The sequence below is a fragment of the Polyodon spathula genome, chromosome 26, assembly GCF_017654505.1.
Source record: "Polyodon spathula isolate WHYD16114869_AA chromosome 26, ASM1765450v1, whole genome shotgun sequence".
In the NCBI taxonomy this organism is placed as follows: Eukaryota; Metazoa; Chordata; class Actinopteri; order Acipenseriformes; family Polyodontidae; genus Polyodon; species Polyodon spathula.
In genome coordinates this window covers 2,655,194-2,679,888 of record NC_054559.1, presented here as the reverse complement: position 1 = coordinate 2,679,888, position 24,695 = coordinate 2,655,194, and the positions used below count along the sequence as shown (strand labels likewise).

The 24,695-nt window shown below is 40.9% G+C and overlaps 1 protein-coding gene across 6 annotated transcripts in view; it reads left to right on the top strand.

Annotated features, from left to right (window-relative positions):
• LOC121300723 (protein cramped-like) overlaps positions 1-24,695 on the top strand; it is an 87,293-nt gene that overhangs the window by 20,186 nt on the left and 42,412 nt on the right. For 4 of the 6 annotated variants that reach the window (XM_041229457.1, XM_041229456.1, XM_041229460.1 and 1 more), the window contains 9 exons: positions 3,251-3,404; positions 3,958-4,041; positions 4,905-4,953; positions 12,063-12,148; positions 15,895-16,018; positions 19,027-19,108; positions 19,396-20,328; positions 20,417-20,582; positions 20,980-21,176. In XM_041229457.1, coding sequence (XP_041085391.1) covers positions 3,251-3,404; positions 3,958-4,041; positions 4,905-4,953; positions 12,063-12,148; positions 15,895-16,018; positions 19,027-19,108; positions 19,396-20,328; positions 20,417-20,582; positions 20,980-21,176 — 1,875 coding nt within the window. The remainder of the gene's footprint in view (positions 1-3,250; positions 3,405-3,957; positions 4,042-4,904; positions 4,954-12,062; positions 12,149-15,894; positions 16,019-19,026; positions 19,109-19,395; positions 20,329-20,416; positions 20,583-20,979; positions 21,177-24,695) is intronic. The other 2 variants (XM_041229458.1, XM_041229459.1) reach the window with 2 other exon arrangements.

Genomic DNA, 24,695 nt, shown 5'->3' with positions numbered 1-24,695 from the left:
CATTGTCTGTTTCTGCCCACGTGAGCAGCGTGGGCTGTCTACGAGGCCCCAGTCATAAAGACACGCTGCACACCGATCGTGACCAGTACGAAAGCGATTGAGTAAAGTCCAGTCTTGGCGTGGCAGGTCAAAGCCGGTTGGGCGGTCTGTTGGGTCGGCAATGAGGAATTGGTTGCTAATGTTGCTCTGGAACCACTCCTCTTGCCACTGGGAAGTGACAGCCAGACTGGAAGTCTAGATTCCAGACGCACCTTTGATTCCAGACGCACCTTTGGTGGATGGAGGATAAAGTCATGCAATGGAAGTGCCGGGTTATCCTGGATCTTGTTGACGATTTTGACCACTGCTTCCTTGCGCCGAATGTGTGGAGGTGTGATGTTGCTTAGCACCGGTAGCCACTGGACCGGAGTTGAGCGAAAAGTGCCGGAGATGGTCTGCAATGCAGAGTTCAGCTGAGTGTCAATTTTCTTTGCATGCGAACTGTGACACCAGACTGGGGCACAGTACTCAGCTGTTGAGTAGCAGAGAGCAATGGCTGTGGACCGGAGGACCGGTGTTCGTGCTCCCCATGATATGCCGGCCAACATACTCAGCAAATTGTTTCGTGTGCTGACTTTCGCGGCTGTCTCTATCAGGTGGTCGTGGAATGTCAGTGAACGATCCAGGGTAACACCGAGGTAAATTGGGCTGTGATCGCACTTAAGCCGTTTACCATCTAGGACTACATTCAGTTCCTGTGAAGCACTTGCATTGTGCAGATGAAAAACTGCTGAGACAGTTTTTGTGATGCTTGGTTGGAGTCATCACTTTTTGCAGTAGTCGGATATTGCCATATCGATGTTGAGACGCTCTTCCAGTTCTTCGAAAGCTTGGGCTTGAGTGGCACAGCAGATGTTGTCCGCATATATGAACTTGCTAGAGGTCCGAGACATACACATTGAAGAGAGTGGGTGCGAGAACAGATCCTTGTGGGAGACTGTTCTGCTAAATCCCACCTGCTCGCTTCTTCACCCATGTGTACTCGTATCCTCCGGTCTCGTAGCAGGAACTCCACGACATCTGGAACCCAAGCTGGCAAAAATTTAACAAGAGGCCTGTGCGCCAGACAGTGTCGTACGCTGCAGTTAAATCCAAGAAAACGGCGCCGGTTTTAAACTTCCGCTGGAAGCCGTTTTCGATGAAGGTAGCTAGAGCCAGGACTTGTTCACAAGTACTTCCTCCTGCTTGGAAACCTGCTTGTTCAATTGGGAGGATCCCCTCAACATCTGGGGTGCCTTTGAATGGGGTATGGTAGTAGGTGCCAGACGCGCCGGTTTGAGTGTGTCAAGAACTGCAACGCTGCTGGGTTTTTCACTCGGCAGTTTCCCGTGTGTATCAAGGATGGTTCACCACCCAAAGGACATCCAGCCAACGGCAGGCTAGTGGTCGAAAACGGCTCATTGATTGAAGAGGCCAAAGGAGGGTGAGACGAGTTGTGCAGAGTAACAGACAGGCTACAGTTAGTCAGCTGACAGTCCAGTACAACATTGGTGCCGAAAGACCCATAAAAGAGTGCACAACTCGTCGTACCTTGACACGAATGGGGTATGGCAGCCGATGACCTAATAGTTCCACTTATTTCAACAAACACAAGAAACTGCGGTTGCAGTGGGCTAAGGAACGAAAACACTGGACACTGGAGGATTGGAAAAACATTGCCTGGTCTGATGAATCCCGGTTCCTGCTGTTTCACGCTGATGGGAGGACTAGGGTACGGAGAAATCCACATGAGTACATGCATCCATCATGCAGCGTGTCAACATTGCAGGCTGCTGCTGGTGGTGTGATGGTGTGGGGTGTGTTTTCATGGCACACATTGGGCCCCTTGATAAAAGTGGAGCAACGTTTGAATGCCACAGGATATCTGAACGTCATTGCCAATCAGTTGAATCCCTTCATGGCAGCAGTGTATCCATCTGCTAATGAATTTTTTTTTCAGCAGGATAATGTCCCATGCCACAAGGCTAGGATTGTCCAGGATTGGGTCCACGAACATGACAGTGAATTCAGCTTACTGCAATGGCCTGCCTAGTCACCAGATCTCAATCCATTTGAGCATCTGTGGGATCTGTGGGATTAGAGCAGAGATCATTACCAGCCAACTTGACACAACTATAAGAACATAAGAACATAAGAAAGTTTACAAATGAGAGGAGGCCATTCGGCCCATCTTGCTCGTTTGGTTGTTAGTAGCTTATTGATCCCAGAATCTCATCAAGCAGCTTCTTGAAGGATCCCAGGGTGGCAGCTTCAACAACATTACTATGGGAAGCATTGGAGTCAACATGGGCCAGCATCCCTGTGGAACGCTTTCGACACCTTGTAGAGTCCATGCCCAGACGAATTGAGGCTGTTCTGGGCAAAAGGGGGTGCAACTCAATGTTAGGAAGGTGTTCCTAATGTTTTGTACACTCAGTGTATATTTGTATGTATGTAATGAATATTGATGGAATACAGACAAATAATTTTTTACCTCAAATAAATAAATATTTTAATTTAGTCATAGGGAAAGGTTTTTACTAAAAAAAAAAAAAAAAAAAGTAATGCTTCAGCATGTGAGGTACTCCTTGAAACATGGAACAACGCACAGAGCTTGATGCCGCCTCTTCGCTGTCACTTGATGTTGATGGTAAATATTCTTCGCTTATGTCTTCACTGACACACTCACTGACATCTGATTCAGTGGAAGAAATGTATATATTTGAATTTAAATCTGAATTCAGTATTATTCCTAATACTTATTTCTCACTGAGCGATTTTAGCTGGGTGACAAACGCTGTTGACATTTTTGTGACTGGGATAATTGTATGTAATTCAGTCAATATCTGGCATAGGGCACAAGAGACCAATAAAAGGTGTCACAGAAACCCAGTGTTACAATATTGTGCGCTCAGGGGTTTTGTAGGCTCAGTAATTCAAGTTTAAAGTTGCAGAACGTAACGGTACGTTCATACTACTCAAAGGGTTAAAGGATCCCAGTGATTCAGCATCAACAGCGTGACTAGGTAGCTCATCCCATGCCCTCACCAGTTGGTTTCTGTGCAGCTCCTCCCCTCTGTCCTCAGACCGTTTTGGTTTCTGGGCAGCACTTGATGTTCATGATTTTGTATCAGTGTATCAGTGAGTGTTTCAAATTATGCTTGTATTTTTTTTACGATGGTGACTAACATGTTGTACCTCCTTTTTACTGCTTCTTTGTTCTTCCGTGCAGCATGGCAAGGATTTTGAAGCCATCCAGAATAACATTGCGCTGAAGTACAAGAAGAAAGGCAAACCGGCCAGCATGGTCAAGAACAAGGAGCAGGTTCGACACTTCTACTACCGCACCTGGCACAAGATCTCTAAATACATCGAGTTCAATAACGGTGAGAGAGAGGATTGGAATGGGCAGCCAGCATGTTAAAAAATAGTATTTAATGATATCTACCAGCTTTAAATTGTACCTAATAAGTGAAATTCCCCCTGCCATGCATTCAAGGTGTAGGTCTCACGTGCAAACTTCAAATGTCTTGTAAATTACAAACCAAAGTCCAAGCAGCATTCACTTCCAGCTTCATAGAGGTTAGGTCATGCAATACGATATTGCAGAATCCAATTAAAACAAATATATTGTTGAATTATTGTTAATGAGTGTGAAGACAATTTCATGATTACACATGTTTGCTTGTAGTAAATATCAGAAGCTGATTTTGTCATTGGAATTCCAGTCAGCTACTATTGTGACTAATGTGAGGGTTCCAGAAAATAGTTGGAGATCTCATTGACCCTACGTTGTACTTTCAAACACGGAATGTCTGGAGTCATGTATTGAACTTCTACACAGTGTCACTTGCCATGCTGTAAATTGCAATTAGAAATGTGATCTCAAATAAGATATCTCTTAAGTGACGTCAGTGTAAATGTGTCTCTTCTTGTCAGTGTTCTCTAGAGGGCTGAAGAAGTCGTCTCAGGAGCTATACGGATTGATCTGCTATGCAGAGCTCAGAAAGAAGATTGGGGGCTGTAAGTGGAGGATTTGATATGTTCTTTCAAATTAATAAGGTTTTCTATGGTACTACAGTGCTTTACTTTTACAGTTAAAAACGCTTTCCTTGCACTACATAAATTGGCATATCCTCTACATTTTGCCAATAATAATAATTTAATATTTTGTTATGTGCTCTATATGATTGTCGATCGTTTGTGCTTAGATCCTTATTTGCCATGCTCACTAACTCTCTGTGAAAGGAACATTTGGAAGCACATTCCTGTTTGCCTTGTGCTCTGAAGCATTTGTAGAGAAGATTCCCACCTCTATAGTCAGAATTCAGCAGGCTTTCAGAGTTCATTTAATGTGTGTGCAGTAGGTGGAATATTATTATTATTATTATTATTATTATTTATGAAAAATCAATATGCAGCATATCATTTCCTGGGTTGTCCTTTTCATGTTTAGCTATTTGTTTTTTGCTTGATGTGTCTTTATTTGCTTACTAGAAGCTAACCAGACACAATGATTAGGCACCTGCTGTAGCCACATATAAAACAGATCTGCAATTTAATGCTATTTTGGGGCACGTTTTATGACCATTGTCTTTAGACAGTAGATATCAGCATATCTAAACCCTTTGCAATGACTTGATTCTCACTCGTTCTTTGAAATTACCAAACAGTCAGGGGCACTTTAACTTGGGATTGTGTTGTGTTCAGGTGCACTAATTTGGGATTGTGTTATGTGTTCTCTGCTTGGAATTACTTTGAAATATAAGGTAACGTTTTGAATTGTGACGAATCCTGCACAGTTGTTGGTTCATTTATTCAGATGGAATTTCAAACCCTCCAACTGTATTTGCACAGGGACTGACACAATGTTGCTCTTTTTCCAGGCATGGATGATAAGAATGCGGCTAAACTCAATGAGCTCATTCAGATTGGGTAAGTGGGGCAATAGCTTGCCTATGGATAGTCGGCTCTTGTTTAGTGTGTTGTTGGTGCAGCACTACAGGAAGGTACTATGAAGAACTACAGAAACGTAGTAAAATACCCTGTGTGGTTTGAAAACATCTTTCCCCCACTGGGGGGGTATAGTGGAGACGGTCATACACTTATCCACTTGTCGTGAAACTTGGTATTAATATGATTTAGCATAAATTATTGAGACATAACACCCCCTTATATCCCAAGAATCTGACATTGTCCATACATCACTTCACTTACATGTGTGCATTTATCTAGAGAACCTCTTATACAATTGTCATGAAACTTAGGCCCATCTAAGCTCATCCAGTTCCTAGCAGCTGATTGATCTCAAAACTTTGTCAAGTTGTGTCTTAAAGGATCTAAGTGATTCTGCATCAACAACATAGCATAGTAGCCCATTCCATACCTTCACCACTCTTGTCTACTAATTTTACTTAGTTTCAAACTGTGCCTGCTGGTCAAAAAACAGGAATGGATCCAGGATCAGTGGAGTCGGATCATGAGAAGGTGTTTTACTAAGTGGATCTGCATCTGGCTCCACTGATCTGTAATGTTCATCTGATCCTGGAGCTGCACACCTTTAACTAGGGAAACTAACCAATAAGAAGTGAACATATGTGGCGCATAGTTTAAAGACCCTGGCTGTCAAATTTGTATACAGGCTGAGAGCACAGTGGTAAAGCAGTTTTGCATTCATTAAACAATGTAAATCCAGCTTACTGATCCAAAACACTTTATTTTATGTAAACAAGAAAATGTTTTAATCTTCTTTTAATCACCGTAGCTTGGTGTTATTTACTAATCATTACACTGAATAAGTGCAGTTAGTTGTATATTAACTGAAATAGTTAAACTGGTATGCAAAATGACTTTTGCTCTCTCTCGCTCTCTCTCTCTCTCTCTCTCTCTCTCTCTCTCTCTCTCTCTCTATCTCTCTCTATATATATCTATATATATATATATATATATATATATATATATATATATATATATATATATATATATATATATATATATGTATATGTGTGTGTATATATATATATATATATATATATATACACACACACACACACACACAGTACTGTGCAAAAGTTTTAGGCAGGTGTGAAAAAATGCTGTAAAGTAAGAATGCTTTCAAAAATAGACATGTTAATAGATTATATTTATCAATTAACTAAATGCAAAGTGAGTGAACAGAAGAAAAATCTAAATCAGATCCATATTTGGTGTGACCACCCTTTGCCTTCAAGACAGAATCAATTCTTCTAGGTACACTTGCACAAAGTCAGGGATTATGTAGCCATATAGTCAGGTGTATGATTAAACAATTATGCCAAACAGGTGCTAATGATCATCAATTCAATATGTAGGTTGAAACACAATTATTAACTGAAACAGAAACAGCTTTGTAGGAGGAATAAAACTGGGTGAGGAACAGCAAACTCAGTAAACAAGGTGAGGTTGCTGAAGACAGTTTACTGTCAAAAGTCATACACCATGGCAAGACTGAGCACAGCAACAAGACACAAGGTAGTTATACTGCATCAGCAAGGTCTCTCCCAGGCAGAAATTTCAAGGCAGACAGTGGTTTCCAGATGTGCTGTACAAGCTCTTTTGAAGAAGCACAAATAAATACAACCATTAAATGTATTTATCTAAATGCTAGAAGTATCAGAAACAAAATTCTAGAACTTGAAGCTACTGCACTAACAGGTAACTATGATGTGATAGGTGTTACTGAAACATGGTTGTCTGAGAGTGATGGGGACGAATATAATATTTGTGGGTATACACTGTATAGGAAAGAGAGGCAGGACAGAAGAGGAGGAGGGGTAGCGCTATACATAAGAAACAGTCTTGAAGCCCAGGTGTTAAACCTGGACAAAGAAAATAAAACCGAATCAATATGGGTCAGAATTCTGGGTGAAAAAAAATTCAAAGGGCATAATAATAGGAGCATGCTATAGACCGCCAGATTCAGACGATGAGCACAATAATCTGTTATACAATGACATTAGAAATGCGTGTAACAAAGGAGAAGCCATACTAATGTGGGATTTCAACTTCCCCCATATAAAATGGGAAAACCCGGTGGGTAGCACGAAGGATGAAATTGAAATGGTGGAAATGACAAATGACTGCTTCCTAACACAATTTGTCAAGGCACCGACTAGAGGGGAGGCATGCCTTGATTTAGTCTTTTCAAATAACGAAGACAGAATAACTAAAACGGAGGTCAGAGAACCACTGGCAAACTCAGACCACAACATGGTCTCATTTGAAGTGTTTTTTAAAACCCCAAAAGTAATGACTAAAGCTAAGGTTTACAATTTTAGAAAAGCAAACTATGAAGGTATGAAACAGAGACTAACAGAAGTAGACTGGAGTAAAATAGAGAAAACACCCACAGAAGAAGGATGGTTGTTCTTCAAAAATGTAGTACTAGAGGCACAAAACAATTACATCCCTAAAGTAGACAAATCTAAATGTAAAACTAAATTGCCAAAATGGTTTAATAGATCAATTAAAAAAATATTCAGTGAAAAAAGGCACTTTACAGAGCATTAAAAAAGGACCAAAAAGAAAGTACGCAGAAAGAGTACACGGAACTGCAAACGCAAGTCAAAAAGGAAGTTAGAAAGGCCAAGAGAGAAATAGAAATGAACATTGCTAAGGGAGCTAAAACCAATTCCAAAATGTTTTTCCAATATTACAACAGCAAGAGAACATTCAAAGAGGAGATTAAATGTTTAAGAGATACAAATGGCAAAATCGTAGAGGAAGAAAAAAAAATAGCAAATATATTAAATGATTACTTTTCACAAGTTTTTACAAAGGAAGATACTGACAACATGCCCCACATGTCATCCAGTTCCTATCCAGTTTTAAATAACTTTAGCATAACTGAGGCAGAAGTGTTAAAGGGACTAGGAGCTCTTAAAATAAACAAATCCCCTGGGCCGGATGAGATCCTCCCAATAGTACTCAAATAAATGAAAGAAGTTATTTACAAACCGCTAACCAAGATCATGCAGCAGTCTCTTGACACAGGGGTTGTACCGACAGACTGGAAAATTGCAAACGTAATACCGATCCACAAAAAGGGAAACAAAACTGAACCAGGTAACTACAGACTAGTAAGCCTGACTTCTATTATATGCAAACTTATGGAAACTATAATAAGATCCAAAATGGAAAATTACCTATATGGTAACAGGGTCCTGGGAGACAGTCAACATGGTTTTAGGAAAGGGAGATCGTGTCTAACTAACTTGCTTGATTTTTTTGAGGATGCAACATCGATAATGGATAATTGCAAAGCATATGACATGGTTTATTTAGATTTCCAGAAAGCTTTTGACAAAGTCCCGCACAAAAGATTAACTCTCAAACTGAATGCAGCTGGAATTCAAGGAAACACATGTACATGGATTAGGGAGTGGTTAACATGTATAAAACAGAAAGTACTGATTAGAGATAAAACCTCAGAATGGAGTGTGGTAACCAGCGGTGTACCACAGGGATCAGTATTAGGTCCTCTGCTATTCCTAATCTACATTAATGATTTAGATTCTGGTATAGTAAGCAAACTTGTTAAATTTGCAGACGACACAAAAGTAGGAGGAGTGGCAAACACTGTTGCAGCAGCAAAGGTCATTCAAAATGATCTGGACAAGATTCAGAACTGGGCAGACACATGGCAAATGACATTTAATAGAGAAAAGTGTAAGGTATTGCATGCAGGAAATAAAAATGTACATTATAAATATCATATGGGAGATACTGAAATTGGAGAAGGAATCTATGAAAAAGACCTAGGAGTTTTTGTTGACTCAGAAATGTCTTCATCTAGACAATGTGGGGAAGCTATAAAAAAGGCTAACAAGATGCTCGGATACATTGTGAAAAGTGTTGAATTTAAATCAAGGGAAGTAATTTTAAAACTGTACAATGCACTAGTAAGACCTCATCTTGAATATTGTGTTCAGTTCTGGTCACCTCGCTATAAAAAAGATATTGCTGCTCTAGAAAGAGTGCAAAGAAGAGCGACCAGAATTATTCCAGGCTTAAAAGGCATGTCATATGCAGACAGGCTAAAAGAATTGAATCTGTTCAGTCTTGAACAAAGAAGACTACGTGGCGACCTAATTCAAGCATTCCAAATTCTAAAAGGTATTGACAGTGTCGACCCAAGGGACTTTTTCAGCGTGAAAAAGAAACAAGGACCAGGGGTCACAAATGGAGATTAGACAAAGGGGCATTCAGAACAGAAAATAGGAGGCACTTACACAGAGAATTGTGAGGGTCTGGAATCAACTCCCCAGTAATGTTGTTGAAGCTGACACCCTGGGATCCTTCAAGAAGCTGCTTGATGAGATTTTGGGATCAATAAGCTACTAACAACCAAACGAGCAAGATGGGCCGAATGGCCTCCACTCGTTTGTAAACTTTATTATGTTCTTATGTTCTTATTTCACTGCTGAGATATTCCCTTCGCAGTGTGTCTAGTACTCACGGTTCAAAAACAACTCTGATCGACTAGCTGCGGGTTTTGCTCCTCTGGCCTTACAGGTATCTGTAGATGGTGAAATCACAAGCTGTTCAATCATACCTTGACTTTGTTTGTAGCCTAATCCATTGAAGAGTAGTTGATGTGCGTATGTAAACAAGACACATATTTGCAAGCAAGAGTGCAGTATTACACACTTAGGATCAAGGTTTCTTACTGTTTTCTGATCATTCTTCAATTTGTAAAATTTATAAAATCGAACAAAATGACGAGCAGTGTCCCAAAGCATCCCAAAAGAAGTCGATTCAGTCTTTTTGAAGTTTTGGAGGAAATGGATAATAGTGAAAGTGACGGCGAAAATGATCAACTTTCTGGGTTGGAGAGCGCTGATTCAGCATCTGTGAAGCAGCATTTGAAGATGGATTGGAGCCTCTTCAGGACTTGTCAGTATAATGGATCCACACTACGTTTATTATTATTATTATTATTATTATTATTATTATTATTATTATTATTATTATGCATAATTTTCAACATGCATTTTTACTGTAAATATTATTAGAAAATGCAACCCTTTGCTTCTGAAGGGGCACTGCAGCCCTGTACAGTGTTTATTTTAGAACGGGGTCTCCCCCTCCGCCCCTGTGTTATTTTGTATTTTTTTATTGATTTATATTTGTAGTTGTAGATGACGGCGAACCGCCGTGCGTTTTGTTTTGCAGCGTGCGTGGGAAGCCCATCCACGTTAATAATTAAAACCTGTGCAGAAGGTGACCATCTCCCGAATTAAGTGATTAATTTATTGCTAATCGGGAGATGGTCACCTGTATAGAAAGCCTGCAGCTCTCCATGTTCGAGGTGTGGGTGTTCAGAAGTTGAGAACGGGAGAGCGAGAGGCGAGAGAGATAGTTAATTAGTTTTGTTCAAATTTTTTTTTTTTCTTTAATAAACGGCGCAATAGGGATTTGCATGGGGCAGTAACTGTCTTGCACACTGATTTTAAATAATCATTTTACAGATCTTCCTTGTGTTCTTCCATCTGTAAGATCTCACATAGAAAGCTTTAAAAATAGTAAAACATGATATCTGGTACCTGTGGCAAAGTGGCTTGCAGCGCACAGGTGTAGAGGTGATGTAATGAGTAAGAGAAGACAGACAACAAAGTTCACGGTCCAAACAGTTCTTTAATTTATTTGCAATCCTGGTCTGGCGACTGTAAATAACCATCCCAGGCAATGCACAGCAATGTGTTTTGCACGGTTTTAAACAATGGGTTATAGTCCTGAAATAACACACACACACACAATCTCAAGTCCACAGTGAGTATTATCATGCAAGTAGTGAAATACAGTTTATATGTGTACAGTCGTGTAAGTGTTGTCCGGATTGGTGCTGGCCTTAAGCGACAGCTCCTGGTACGTGTTAGCCATCTAATAGCAACAAACAAGTATAATTAGACACAAGAAAACAAACAAACACTAAACACTCACAGTATTTTTATGATCCTGTTTTACTGGTTCTCTCGCAACCATAACAAAGGAACAGATTGCTTAGCCATGTCCCCTTTTGTACAGTCAGTCATGCCTCCTTAGTTAGTGAGTGCAGCTGTTTCCTCCAATCCATGTTTGCCACATTGCTTCCTGTCTGGGGCGATGACTTGGTGTACTGTGGCTTCACCCCCTTTCTAGATGGCTGACTTCCACCTTGCCCTGGAATTAATTGTCTCACCATCCAGTCCAGGACACACTGTTTGGGAGAGAGATTTATAACCAAGATTCATTCTTTCTCTGTCACAGATAAGAGAGCTGATTCCACATCCAGCGCTCAAAGAATTATCACTGACATTTGCCAAGCTTTTTGAGATGTTATAGTAATAAATTAATGACTTTGATACATTATTGAAGAGTTTGGTGATACAATGAGTTATCAGGAGATGATTTATCAGTATGCACTACTATGACAAGATATGTCAAAAATGCAGCGAACCAGGAGTGGGGCAGAGCTGGAGATGTGGTACTGAGTGTCCTGTTGATATGCAGTGCCTTTTAAATCTGTTTTACTATGAATAAAATTACTTTTAAACAGCACCTGTGAAAATAAATTGGACCTGACATGCCTGACAGATGCTGAATAAATGGACCGCAAATGCTTAATGGCCTCTTTTTTGTGATTTAGATATCATGTTTGATGAAAGTCAATGCTTTCCATATGCTTTAAAAACTGCACATGAATTTAAATGCACAAGGGATGCATCTAATTATTTAATTACCTGTAGTCTCAGTGACTTATTTAAAATATGTATTTTATTAGGGGTGAAACGGTTCATTGTGTATTGATGATCCAGGATTCTTTCCATACGTGATACAAAAGCATAACATAGCTCATTGCAGTTCACCAAGTGGTTCTTGAATAAATAACTTTGTTTTGCAGTTGGTAGGAATACATACTCTCCGTGTCAGATTTATTAGCCCATCAGGACCATCTAATATTGCGATGATGTGTCCCTACACCCTTAGTCTTTATATCTTACTCCCCTCTTTTTCTCTTCGTACAGGGCAACCACAGTCCGTTACAAGGGCAGGAATTTGAAGATTAAAGCCCCCATGTGTCGGGCACTCAAGAAGCTGTGTGACCCTGATGGTGCGTATATGGTAGGAAGAAAGTGGGAGAGATGGGCCTGTGCTGGTGCTAATGAAAGGGAACAATCTGGAAATCTTTCCCTTTTTAAATAGAGGAAATGTCATGAATGTTTACATTTTCTATAAATACGATATCAGTAATAACACTGTAGCTCCCCGAACTCAGTAATCTTGTACCGTTTCCAAGGGTGTGGAGCTCGTCCATTCTGTCGGGTGAGCTTGATTCTGTCTGTTGCGTTAGCTTGATTCTGTCGGGTGAGCTTGATTCTTTTTGTCTGGTGAGCGTGATTCTGTTTGACTGGTGAGCTGGATTCTGTTTGTCAGGTGAGTTTTATTCTTGGGTGAGCTTGATTTCAGTGTACAGGTAGGCTTGATTCTGTCAGGTGAGCTCGATTCTGTTTGTCACATGTGCTTAATTCTGTCTGTCAGGTGAGTTTGATTCTGTTTGTCAGATGAGCTTCATTCTGCCTGGTGAGCTTGATTTAGTTTGTCTGGTGAGCTTGATTTGGTTTGTCTGGTGAGCTTGATTCTATTTGGAGGTGAGTTTGATTCTGTTTGTCAGGTGAGTTTTATTCTGTTGGGTGAGCTTGATTCTGTGTACAGGTAAGCTTGATTCTGTCAGGTGAGCTCAATTCTGTTTGTCAAGTGAGCTTAATTCTGTATGTCAGATGAGCTCGATTCTGTTTGTTAAGAACATAAGAACATAAGAAAGTTTACAAACGAGAGGAGGCCATTCGGCCCATCTTGCTCGTTTGGTTGTTAGTAGCTTATTGATCCCAAAATCTCATCAAGCAGCTTCTTGAAGGATCCCAGGGTGTCAGCTTCAACAACATTACTGGGGAGTTGATTCCAGACCCTCACAATTCTCTGTGTAAAAAAGTGTCTCCTATTTTCTGTTCTGAATGCCCCTTTTTCTAAACTCCATTTGTGACCCCTGGTCCTTGTTTCTTTTTTCAGGCTGAAAAAGTCCCTTGGGTCGACACTGTCAATACCTTTTAGAATTTGGAATGCTTGAATTAGGTCGCCACGTAGTCTTCTTTGTTCAAGACTGAACAGATTCAATTCTTTTAGCCTGTCTGCATATGACATGCCTTTTAAGCCCAGAATAATTCTGGTCGCTCTTCTTTGCACTCTTTCTAGAGCAGCAATATTTTTTTTATAGTGAGGTGACCAGAACTGAACTTGGTTCTATTCAAGATGAGGTCTTACTCTGTCATTGTACAGTTTTAACATTACTTCCCTTGATTTAAATTCAACACTTTTCACAATGTATCCGAGCATGATGTTTGCCTTTTAGGTAGCTTCCCCACATTGTCTAGATGAAGACATTTCTGAGTCAACAAAAGCTCCTAGGTCTTTTTCATAGATTCCTTCTCCAATTTCAGTATCTCCCATATGATATTTATAATGCACATTTTTATTTCCTACGATGAAGTACCTTACACTTTTCTCTATTAAATGTAATTTGCCATGTGTCTGCACAGTTCTGAATCTTGTCTAGATCATTTTGAGTGACCTTTGCTGCTGCGACCTCAATGAGCTTGATTCTGTCGGGTGAGCTTGATTCTGTTTGTCAGGTGAGCTTCATTCTGTCGGGTGAGCTTGATTTTGTTTGTCAGGTGAGCTTGATTTTGTCGGCTGAGCTTGATTCTTTCGGATGAGCTTGGAACATAAGAACATAAGAAAGTTTACAAATGAGAGGAGGCCATTTGGCCCATCTTGCTCGTTTGGTTGTTAGTAGCTTATTGATCCCAGAATCTTATCAAGCAGCTTCTTGAAGGATCCCAGTCTGTCAGCTTCAACAACATTACTCGTGTGAGCTTGATTTTTGTCAGGTGAGCGTGATTTTGTTTGTTAGGTGAGCTTGATTCTGTCTCAGTTAAGCTTGATTCTGTCGGGTGAGGTTGATTCTGTTTATCAGGTGAGCTTGATTGTGTTTATTAGGTGAGCTTGTTTCTTTCGGGTGAGCTTGATTCTGTTTGTCAGATGAGCTTGATTTTATTTGTCAGGTGAGCTTGGTTCTGTCGGATGAGCTTGATTCTGTTTGTCAGGTGAGCTGGATTCTGTCGGGTGAGCTTGAGTCTGTTGGGTGAGCTTGATCCTTTTTGTCAGGTGAGCTTGATTCTGTTGGGTGAGCTTGATCCTTTTTGTCAGCTGAGCTTGATTCTATCAGTTGAGCTTAATTTTGTCAGGTAAGCTTGATTCTGTCGGATGAGCTTTATTCTGTCTATCAGGTGAGCTTGATTATGTCGAGAGCTTGATTTTGTCATGTGAGCTTGATTTTTGTTTGTCAGGTGAGTGTGATTTTGTTTGTTAGGTGAGCTTGATTCTGTCTGTCAGATGAGCTTGATTGTCAGGTGAGCTTGATTCTGTCTCAGTTAAGCTTGATTCTGTTGGGTGAGCTTGATTCTTTTAGGTGCGCTTGATTCTGTCTGTCAGGTGAGCTTGATTTTATTTGTTAGGTTAGCTTGATTCTGTTGGTCGAGTGAGCTTGATTCTGTTTGTCGGATGAGCTTGATTTGTCTGTCAGGTGAGCTTGATTCTTTCGTATGAGCTTGATTCTGTTTGTCAGGTGAGCTTGATTCTGTTGTCAGGTGAGCTTGATTCTGTAGGTGAGCTGGATTCTGTTTGTCAGGTGAGCTGGATTCTGTTTCTCAGAAGCTTGATTCTGTCTGTCGGGTGAGCTTGATTCTGTCAGGTGAGTTTGATTCTGTCTGTTGTGAGCTTAATTTTGTGTGTAGATTTAACTCCGACTCTCACCCGTTCTCCACTTCCCGAACACACGTCCCCGAGTGAGTGAAACGTGCATGCTTTTATGCAGCTGTACCGAGAGTCTATTGCTAATTAATCAATCAGTTGGAATCTCGGTACAACTGCATGTGAATTAAATGAATGCACTCCCATGTCCATACACTATATACTTTTTAATCTGCACGTGGAGTGATGTGCAGTCCTCAAGCCTAAATATAAATATATTTTAAATCAGTTGTGCTACACAGACCCCTTTATATCCCGTGTACCAATACCCATACACCAACATTAATACACCACACGCAACATATAACACAAAAATATGCACAGGGACGGGGCACACTGCCACAAACCCATAACAAGAAACAACATATATTAAAATAAATGACAGATTAATGTATGAAAGACTAGATATATGTTACACCATGAATAATAAATAACCCTTTTTAATAACTACTGCTGAAAAGAAACACTACAGCCAATTAAACGCTAAACTTCTAAACGCAGTGGATGTTGGAAGGTGTGTTGTCATAGTAACAAGTCATGGCTGTGAGATTGTGTATTTATGTTAATAAATCATGTCTTTAATGTGTGGTGCTCCATTTGCTAATATACTGTTTTGTGACACTATTTGTAATGCAATGTTCTAGAATGACATTTATCTGTACTAGATTGCAACCATAACTGCACTTCCGTCCGTCCGAAATTGCACACACAGCAATTACTTTTTGTTTAATTCAAACAGGTGAATATAATTCAAATATTGGTATTGCTAGTTTGCTACCAGTATACACTAAACCCCGTTACTATGTTACTGCACCTTTTGGAATTGTAAAATGCGATCAGTTACTTACCAGTTTCTGAGGTCGACGCGACCTCTGCTAGAGAGACAGGAACTTCTGAGCCAGCCCCCATTGCTGCTGCGAGCCAGCCCCCGTTGCTGCTCAGACAGCCTTAATGTGTGTGTGTGTTCTCTCCCTTACTCTGATCATTCAGGGGTCAGTGACGAGGAGGACCAGAAGCCTGTGAGGCTGCCCCTGAGGGTGCATGTAGAGCTGCAGCCACGCAGTAACCGCTCCTGGGCACGAGTGCAGAGCCTGGCACACAATCCACGCCTCCGGTAAGACACAGTAGCACAGAGGGGATATTAATCATTACAAAATGGGAGTTCCCGTTTAAGACACCCAAACCTGAAAACTTACACCAAAGACAATTGGCAGAAGAGGACGACAACGTGCTGCTGTGCCCCTACGAGCATAAAACCACTATTCACCCTGACAGTATCACCATTTTCTTATTCAGCCTAACCTGATTAACATCAGAGAGTTGAAGTATATCCTTCTGTATATTTTTGTGCTCTTTTTTAAAAATTAAAAGTATCGAAATGTGAAAAATATTAATAAATCATTTTAAAACTGCCAATTTCAACCTCTATCCAAGTTTTTTTTAGAAAAATATGTAGCCTATATTGTAGCTTCACAATTTGTCAAGGATTTCACATCTGAAATCAGAATTGAAATAGCTTGAACAGTTGCAGAGCTAGGTAAGGTACAAATTTACAAATACAGGCATCTTTTTAAAAAATTTGGTAGCATGCAGAACTATGTGAATATTGAATAACACATTAAATATGTGTGTTTTTTATAAATTTTATTTATTTAACTCGATTGTTATAGTTTAACACTTGAGCTGCACATCTAAAATGCTATGTGTGTCTTGTGCAGTATTGAATCCTGCCAGAATAAGCACATTGTTTTAAAGTGAATATTTCCAAAAACAAAATTTGATTAAAGTAGAAAGGTGACATTTGTAAATGACTTTTAGCAAAATGCTTACATGTTAGTGTTTAGTGCAGTCGTCTGTTCATGTTAATCAGCTGCCAGACTGTTGGTGGGCACTCGCTATATGATATGAACACACTCAATAGGTCTGGAGTACAGAATCCAATTTCATACACTTCCCAATCCAGGACTTAGGGATTGATTATTATATATATATATATATATATATATATATATATATATATATATATATATATATCCCGTATCACACACACACATAAATATATATGTGTGTCTGTATTATCATATCTAATATATATATATATAATATCACATATATATATAATATAATATATATTATATACACACATACATTATAATTTATTTTAAATCTGCGATTCTATTTTTGTAATAATAATAATACCGTGCTTTTGCTTTTTAGCCTAATAATTAGTGGCGTACATGCGTAGGCTAATGCAATTACTCAACAAAGGAGTTCTTCAACAAATTAGTCAAAAGAAACATGAAGAATTACAAGTAAAGATAACAGCCGTGTACGCTCCAGCTCCAGCGCAGTGATTTCACTGTCTAAGTATGGCGGCACAGCTGCCTGCTAAACTCAATAATACTTTTATTTAAAAACATAAACTTAGATAAAACACATGGAACTGATTAAACTAAACTACAAACACTGAACATTTAAACTCCAGAAAGCAAATGCACCTAGTAAATACTACACGTTTTTAAAAGAAGCAACATCATACAATGATTTTTTTTTTTTTTCTTTTTAGCATACAGACTGCAGAACCACCGCCCTGCTACTGTATTTAAATATGTAATTTAGCCATGTGTGCGCTCAACGCTTACTCACTGTCAACAGCCGGTTGGGTGTTTTATAGTTAACCTCGCCCAACAGAAAGTTGTGGTTTTATTTGAAAGGAGATTCAACATTGTTTGCTAAGTTACACATTTGATTGCTAAGTTACAAAGTATTACAGTGTGGTAATAAATAAATAAATAAATAAAAATTCATTGTCCACCATTACAGGATTTTTCTCGCGTACCCCCAGAGGAGCACTCAAGTACCCCCAGGGGTACGCGTACCCCAGTTTGAAAATCGCTGCTCCAGATCATTCTCCTTCTCATCCTCCTGCAGCAGCTCTTCATCAGGGAGGTCCTCTTTCATAGCGACCAAGCCCTCGATCTCCTCAGTCAGGGCCCTCCTCCTCTTCAGTGACTGAACCAGATGCTAGAACTGATTGTCTCCACCCATTATCTGGCTTACACACACCCACATAAAACATTAAAATAAATACCAATTAATAATAATAAAGATTCCCCATCATTTTTCACACACAAAACAAGTAAACATAATAATAATAATAATGATGACTGTTCTTTATATATACGCACACACATACAAAGTAAAAGTAAAATACAGTACATCATACAATGATTCACACAACTCAGACATCACAGCACAGCACAGCCAGACCAGTTCACAGAGCTCAGACAGCACAGCACAAACAGACCAGTTCACACAGCTCAGACACCACAGCGCAGCACAGCCAGACCAGTTCACTCAGCTCAGACACCACAAAACAGCTGGCCCAGTTCACACAGGTCAGACATGACAACAGCACAGCACAGCAGGACTCCAGACCAGTTCACACAGCTCAGACACGACAAGATCTAGTAAAGAAAAAATAAACGTGACCACAGAACAGATGTCATTAGTAAGAGTCGTTATGCATTATTTGCCATTCTGTTAATGAGTAATAACAGAATACCTGAGCTCCATAGAAATCAATGGGAGAGCAGTGCCACCTGCATTATAATGTTGTAGCTTTCAGTGTGCAAAACAGTTAATCTTGCAGCAGCCCCAAAGCAATTGAAAATGCAAGTCAAAAGGCCCTTTTATTTTTGTTTCTTATAAAATTACATGGACATTTGTCAACATGTATAAATAAAATAAAAATAATGCCGGTCAGGGAAGCAGCTTGTCTGCTTCTGTTCTTTGTGAATTTAAAGCTGGTGAAGATAACCTGTATCAGCACTTCAGTGTGTTAAACAGACAGACCTCTATTACACCAAAACTCTTTTGTGTTTATTTATGTAAATGTATCTACTGAATGTAAAGTCATGGTTTTCTTGGTATAAATCTGTATTTTCAGTGGGGCATATTTTTGGGTGCAGATCGATAAATACAGATCTATAACTTTTGTAAAACCTATACATTTTTGGTAAAAATCTGTAAACTGAGACAGTTTTAAAAAATAAAAGAAGCCAGGAGACCTGTGCTTCCCCGGATCACTGTTTTTACAGCTGCCTGTCCTTCTGTCTGCAGGATGGTGGTCGAGCTCCACAGGAAAGTGTCTAGTCTCATTGAGTTTCTCAAGCAGAAGTGGGCAGTCCAGGACATCCACATTGTATCCTTTCAGCTCTTTGGATTAAACACAGACATGACATTTTAAATACAGAAGCATGAAATTAGAAATTCTTAAGTAAGGAAACTGTTCGTGGTCTGCCTTCAGGTCTGCCTTTCCTGTCAGGAACCAACCAGCTTTGTAATGGGAAAAGTGAGGTTCTTACACTTGCTATGAGTGATTGAGAAAACATGCATCTTTGATTCAGTGTGACCCCAATTAGAAAATGTTTCGAAAATGTCTAGTACTGTCTTGAAGTTCTTCTTCCTTAACCCACCCTGGCTTTGCAGCAGAAGACCCTGGATGAGCGCCAGGTGCAAGACGGCGCACCACGGTTCCCTGCCATTGAGAAGGAAGATCTGTACCTTTACCCCACCGAAAACTGCACCCTGACAGTCCTCCCAGGCGTGGCTCGTGTCGTCCACTCCAAAGCCTTCTGCACCGTGCACTGGCAGGAAAGCAGCAAGTGCCGGCCAAGCGCAAAGGAGTTCCCCCCTGCGCAGATCCTGGGGATCCACGGGGCCCCCAAGGGACCGAGCCGAGCAAGGACAGACCCCCGCCAGGGAGAGTTGGAGTTGGGGGGAGCTGAGGAAAGGGGCAGTGGGGGGCGGCATAATTGTCCGAGCGACAGGACTGGGGAGCCGATCTCCCCTCCCAGTGTGAGCAAGGAGGATGCACTTTCAACAGACCAGCAGGGGGAGCAGCGGAGCTGTGTGTGCGGAGGGATGGACACGGAGGAGCTGTCTATGTTGGACCCTTTCCCCAGGTACATGAGATCCTGCCAAGACCTGGTAGTGCCGGAGAGCTGCCTTTGTTCTCAAGAGCACTTGTCAGCAGGGAGGGAGGGGGTTGGATCCTCAGACCCTGCCAGGATTACAGTGGCAGAATGTGGGGAGGAGCAGTTTGCCCCCTCCAGCAGTGAGGGGATGTCCTGCGAGTCGCCCATGACAGATGCTTGCACTAGAGAAGATGGGGCTGCAGAGGGCTGTTCAGGGAAGGACGACAGGGGGTTACTTCAGCAGATCCGTCAGGAAGGCTGGAGCAGTCGTGGCTCAGAGAACATCACGCTGGCCCAACTCTATCTCATGCTGGGAAAGCCGGGGAAGCTGCAGCTGGAATATGACTGGATTCCAGTCCACAAGAGCAACAACACAGATCATCACACACAGAGAATGCTGAAGTGTCTGCTGAGGCTGGTTTCTAGCGAAGTGAATCCCAAGCCGGTAAGTTTCCACCCTCTCCCCTCCCCTCCTCTCCTCTTCTAGCTGGTACCTCCACTCCACTGAGCTCACCTCACCTCACTCCTTGCAGGTCCCCGAGTTGAGCTTCACTTCTCCCCAGAAGTCTGTCCCTGAGGAGCAGTCCTTCACGCCGCCGGGGAAGGCCCTGATTCTCGGCGCTCGCAGTCCCAGCTGCGGGCGAAACCAGGCCGCTGTGCGGTGCGGCAAAGCCTTTTCCCCCACTGCGGTGTGTCCAGGTGAGCTAAGAGGGGCTGCGTTTAACGCTCAGTCTCCATTTGGGGCCAATATTGCTTTTTTTTCTGACAGAAGATTTAAATTTAGCCAAAAAATTTGATCTTATTATTAAAACACTGTGTATGAGCAGCGAACAGCTGCTTCCGTCTTTCAGATCTCTTCAAACTGAAGATCTGGTGTAAGTGAATCATACGTGATCTATGTTGATCACTGAAGATCTGATGTAAGATCTGGTCTGTGGGGATCACTGTAATGTGACGGTACTGTGACTATACAAGCCCAAATGCATGGGGACATTGTTAGAATAATCAGATCTATACCTCTGTGTGTGTCTATGCTTGAGTTTTTTGATCAGTCCTCTACAGTTCTTCAATTTTCTTCTGTTCTAATGTTCTCCAGTGTCATTGCCTGCAGGTGTGCGGAACCTGCCCCGGTCTCTGGGGGTCCTGGGCAGCGCTGGCAAAGGCAGTGGAGATGTGGACAGCGGTGTGTTTGCCGTCCCCACCACACTGCCTCCCAACAGCCGGCATGGCAAGATGTTCTCCCCTAACAGAGAGGCCGAGCTGGCTTTCAGGCAGCAGCTAGACTCCATCAGCGTAAGTGTGCTGACTGCACTTCATCTGCCAGGGCTGCCTCCCAGACACTGTACATTGAAGTGGGATCGAATGACACACGTGAAGATCCATCATCCAGTTGTGCTGAATATTAGAATTTGATGTGAATGAGGGGTCATACTAATTCAGGGATAGGCTTTCAGTCCTGGTGTTAAAAAGCAGCTGGATCACAAGCTAAGTGTGCGACATACACACACAATAAAAAGACATGTCTTTTAGCAGCACACTCAAGCTTCATACAATATGATTTGTATAATTTATAAGTGGATTATGAATATTATTTACAGTTAGCGCTCACAGAACTTCATCATTGGTAGAACTTGCGTGACAATCTCTAAATTAAGTGGGGACATGATTTCATTTGACAGCACCAAATTACATTATTGCAAATTTATAAGAAAAAAAATTGGAGATTTCCTTCAGTAGGTGGCAATACAGAGGCATTGAAACACAAACACACACACACACTGATATATATATACAGTACTGTGTTTTAGGCAGGTGTGAAAAAATGCTGTAAAGTAAGAATGCTTTCAAAAATAGACATGTTAATAGTTTATATTTATCAATTAACAAAATGCAAAGTGAGAGAACAGAAGAAAAATTTACATCAAATCAATATTTGCTGTGATCACCCTTTGCCTTCAAAACAGCATCAATTCTTCTAGGTACACTTGCACACAGTTTTTGAAGGAACTCGGCAGGTAGGTTGGCCCAAACATCTTGGAGAACTAACCACCGTTCTTCTGTGGATTTAGGCAGCCTCAGTTGCTTCTCTCTCTTCATGTAATCCCAGACAGACTCGATGATGTTGAGATCAGGGCTCTGTGGGGGCCATACCATCACTTCCAGGACTCCTCGTTCTACTTTACGATGAAGATTCAGAGTTCTTAACGACTTTCACTGTATGTTTGGGGTCGTTGTCATGCTGCAGAATAAATTTGGGGCCAATCAGATGCCTCCCTGATGGTATTGCATGATGGATAAGTATCTGCCTGTACTTCTCAGCATTGAGGAGACCATTAATTCTGACCAAATCTCCAACTCCATTTGCAGCCTCAAACTTGCAAGGAACCTCCACCATGCTTCACTGTTGCCTGCAGACACTCATTCGTGTACCGCTCTCCAGTCCTTCGGCGAACAGACTGCCTTCTGCTACAGCCAAATATTTCAAATTTTGACTCATCAGTCCAGAGCACCTGCTGCCATTTTTCTGCACCCCAGTTCCTGTGTTTTCGTGTATAGTTATATAGAGTTGTTTGGCCTTGTTTCCACGTCAGAGGTATGGCTTTTTGGCCGCAAGTCTTCCATGAAGGCCACTTCTGACCAGACTTCTCTGGACAGTAGATGGGTGTACCAGGGTCCCACTGTTTTCTGCCAATTCTGAGCTGATGGCACTGCTGGACATCTTCCGATTGCGAAGGGAAGTAAGCATGATGTGTCTTTCATCTGCTGCATTTTGTTTCCTTGGCCGACCACTGCATCTACGGTCCTCAGCGTTGCCCGTTTTTTTGTGCTTCTTCAAAAGAGCTTGGACAGCACATCTGGAAACCACTGTCTGCCTTGAAATTTCTGCCTGGGAGAGACCTTGCTGATGCAGTATAACTACCTTGTGTCTTGTTGCTGTGCTCATTCTTGCCATGGTGTATGGCTTTTGACAGTAAACTGTCTTCAGCAACCTCACCTTGTTAGCTGAGTTTGGCTCTTCCTCACCCAGTTTTATTCCTCCTACAAAGCTTTTTTTGTTTCAGTTAATAATTGTGTTTCAACCTACATATTGAATTGATGATCATTAGCACCTGTTTGGCATAATTGTTTAATCATACACCTGACTATATGCCTACAAAATCCCTGACTTTGTGCAAGTGTACCTAGAAGAATTGATGCTGTTTTGAAGGGAAAGGGTGGTCACACCAAATATGGATCTGATTTAGATTTTTCTTCTGTTCATAAGAACATAAGAACATAAGAAAGTTTACAAACGAGAGGAGGCCATTCGGCCCATCTTGCTCGTTTGGTTGTTAGTAGCTTATTGATCCCAAAATCTCATCAAGCAGCATCTTGAAGGATCCCAGGGTGTCAGCTTCAACAACATTACTGGGGAGTTGATTCCAGACCCTCACAATTCTCTGTGTAAAAAAGTGCCTCCTATTTTCTGTTCTGAATGCCCCTTTGTCTAAACTCCATTTGTGACCTCTGGTCCTTGTTTCTTTTTTCAGGCTGAAAAAGTCCCTTGGGTCGACACTGTCAATACCTTTTAGAATTTGGAATGCTTGAATTAGGTCGCCACGTAGTCTTCTTTGTTCAAGACTGAACAGATTCAATTCTTTTAGCCTGTCTGCATATGACATGCCTTTTAAGCCCGGAATAATTCTGGTCGCTCTTCTTTGCACTCTTTCTAGAGTAGCAATATCTTTTTTATAGCGAGGTGACCAGAACTGCACACAATATTCAAGATGAGGTCTTACTAGTCCATTGTACAGTTTTAACATTACTTCCCTTGATTTAAATTCAACACTTTTCACAATGTATCCGAGCATCTTGTTCGCCTTTTTTATAGCTTCCCCACATTATCTAGATGAAGACATTTCTGAGTCAACCAAAACTCCTAGGTCTTTTTCATAGATTCCTTCTCCAATTTCAATATCTCCCATATGATATTTATAATGTACATTTTTATTTCCTGCGTGCAGTACCTTACACTTTTCTCTATTAAATGTCATTTGCCATGTGTCTGCCCAGTTCTGAATCTTGTCTAGATCATTTTGAATGACCTTTGCTGCTGCAACAGTGTTTGCCACTCCTCCTACTTTTGTGTCGTCTGCAAATTTAACAAGTTTGCTTACTATACCAGAATCTAAATCATTAATGTAGATTGGGAAAAGTGTTCACTCACTTTGCATTTAGTTAATTGATAAATCTATTTAGTTTAGGGGTGCTATATTCCGTTTAAGTTAATAAACATTTAAACTTTTAAAAATATATAGTTTAAATGTTAAACTTAAAACATTTCTAAAGACGCTGTGTAAGGGGTTTAGTATGCATCCATTTCTGTGTGGTCTCAACAGCAGAGAAAAATGGAAGTCGGCTGGGTGAAGCGAGTAGCTGCAAGGGCTCTGAGCATTTTAAAATATAGTAGATGCCCCGTATTAACAACCTCGATTCCCAGTAAAGCCACATTTTCAAGTGTTTGTATATGGAAAAATGATGTATGCTATAGTTGTAGAAACAGTACACTGAAGTACACATCTTGGTTCATTACAGTGTTAAAAAATAAACACCTCAACCACCAAATATCAGAACAAACAACTGTTTATTAATACTACACGGATGTGTAAAACAAAAAAGTATACCCAGTAATGCATTGTACAACAACGTACTATCAATATCCTTAACCTTTTTGCGGTCCATTTATTCAGCGCTTGTCATGCGCTTCGGGTCCAATTTATTTTCACACACGCTGATTTTACTGTAACATCTCAAAAAGCTCTGCAAATGTCT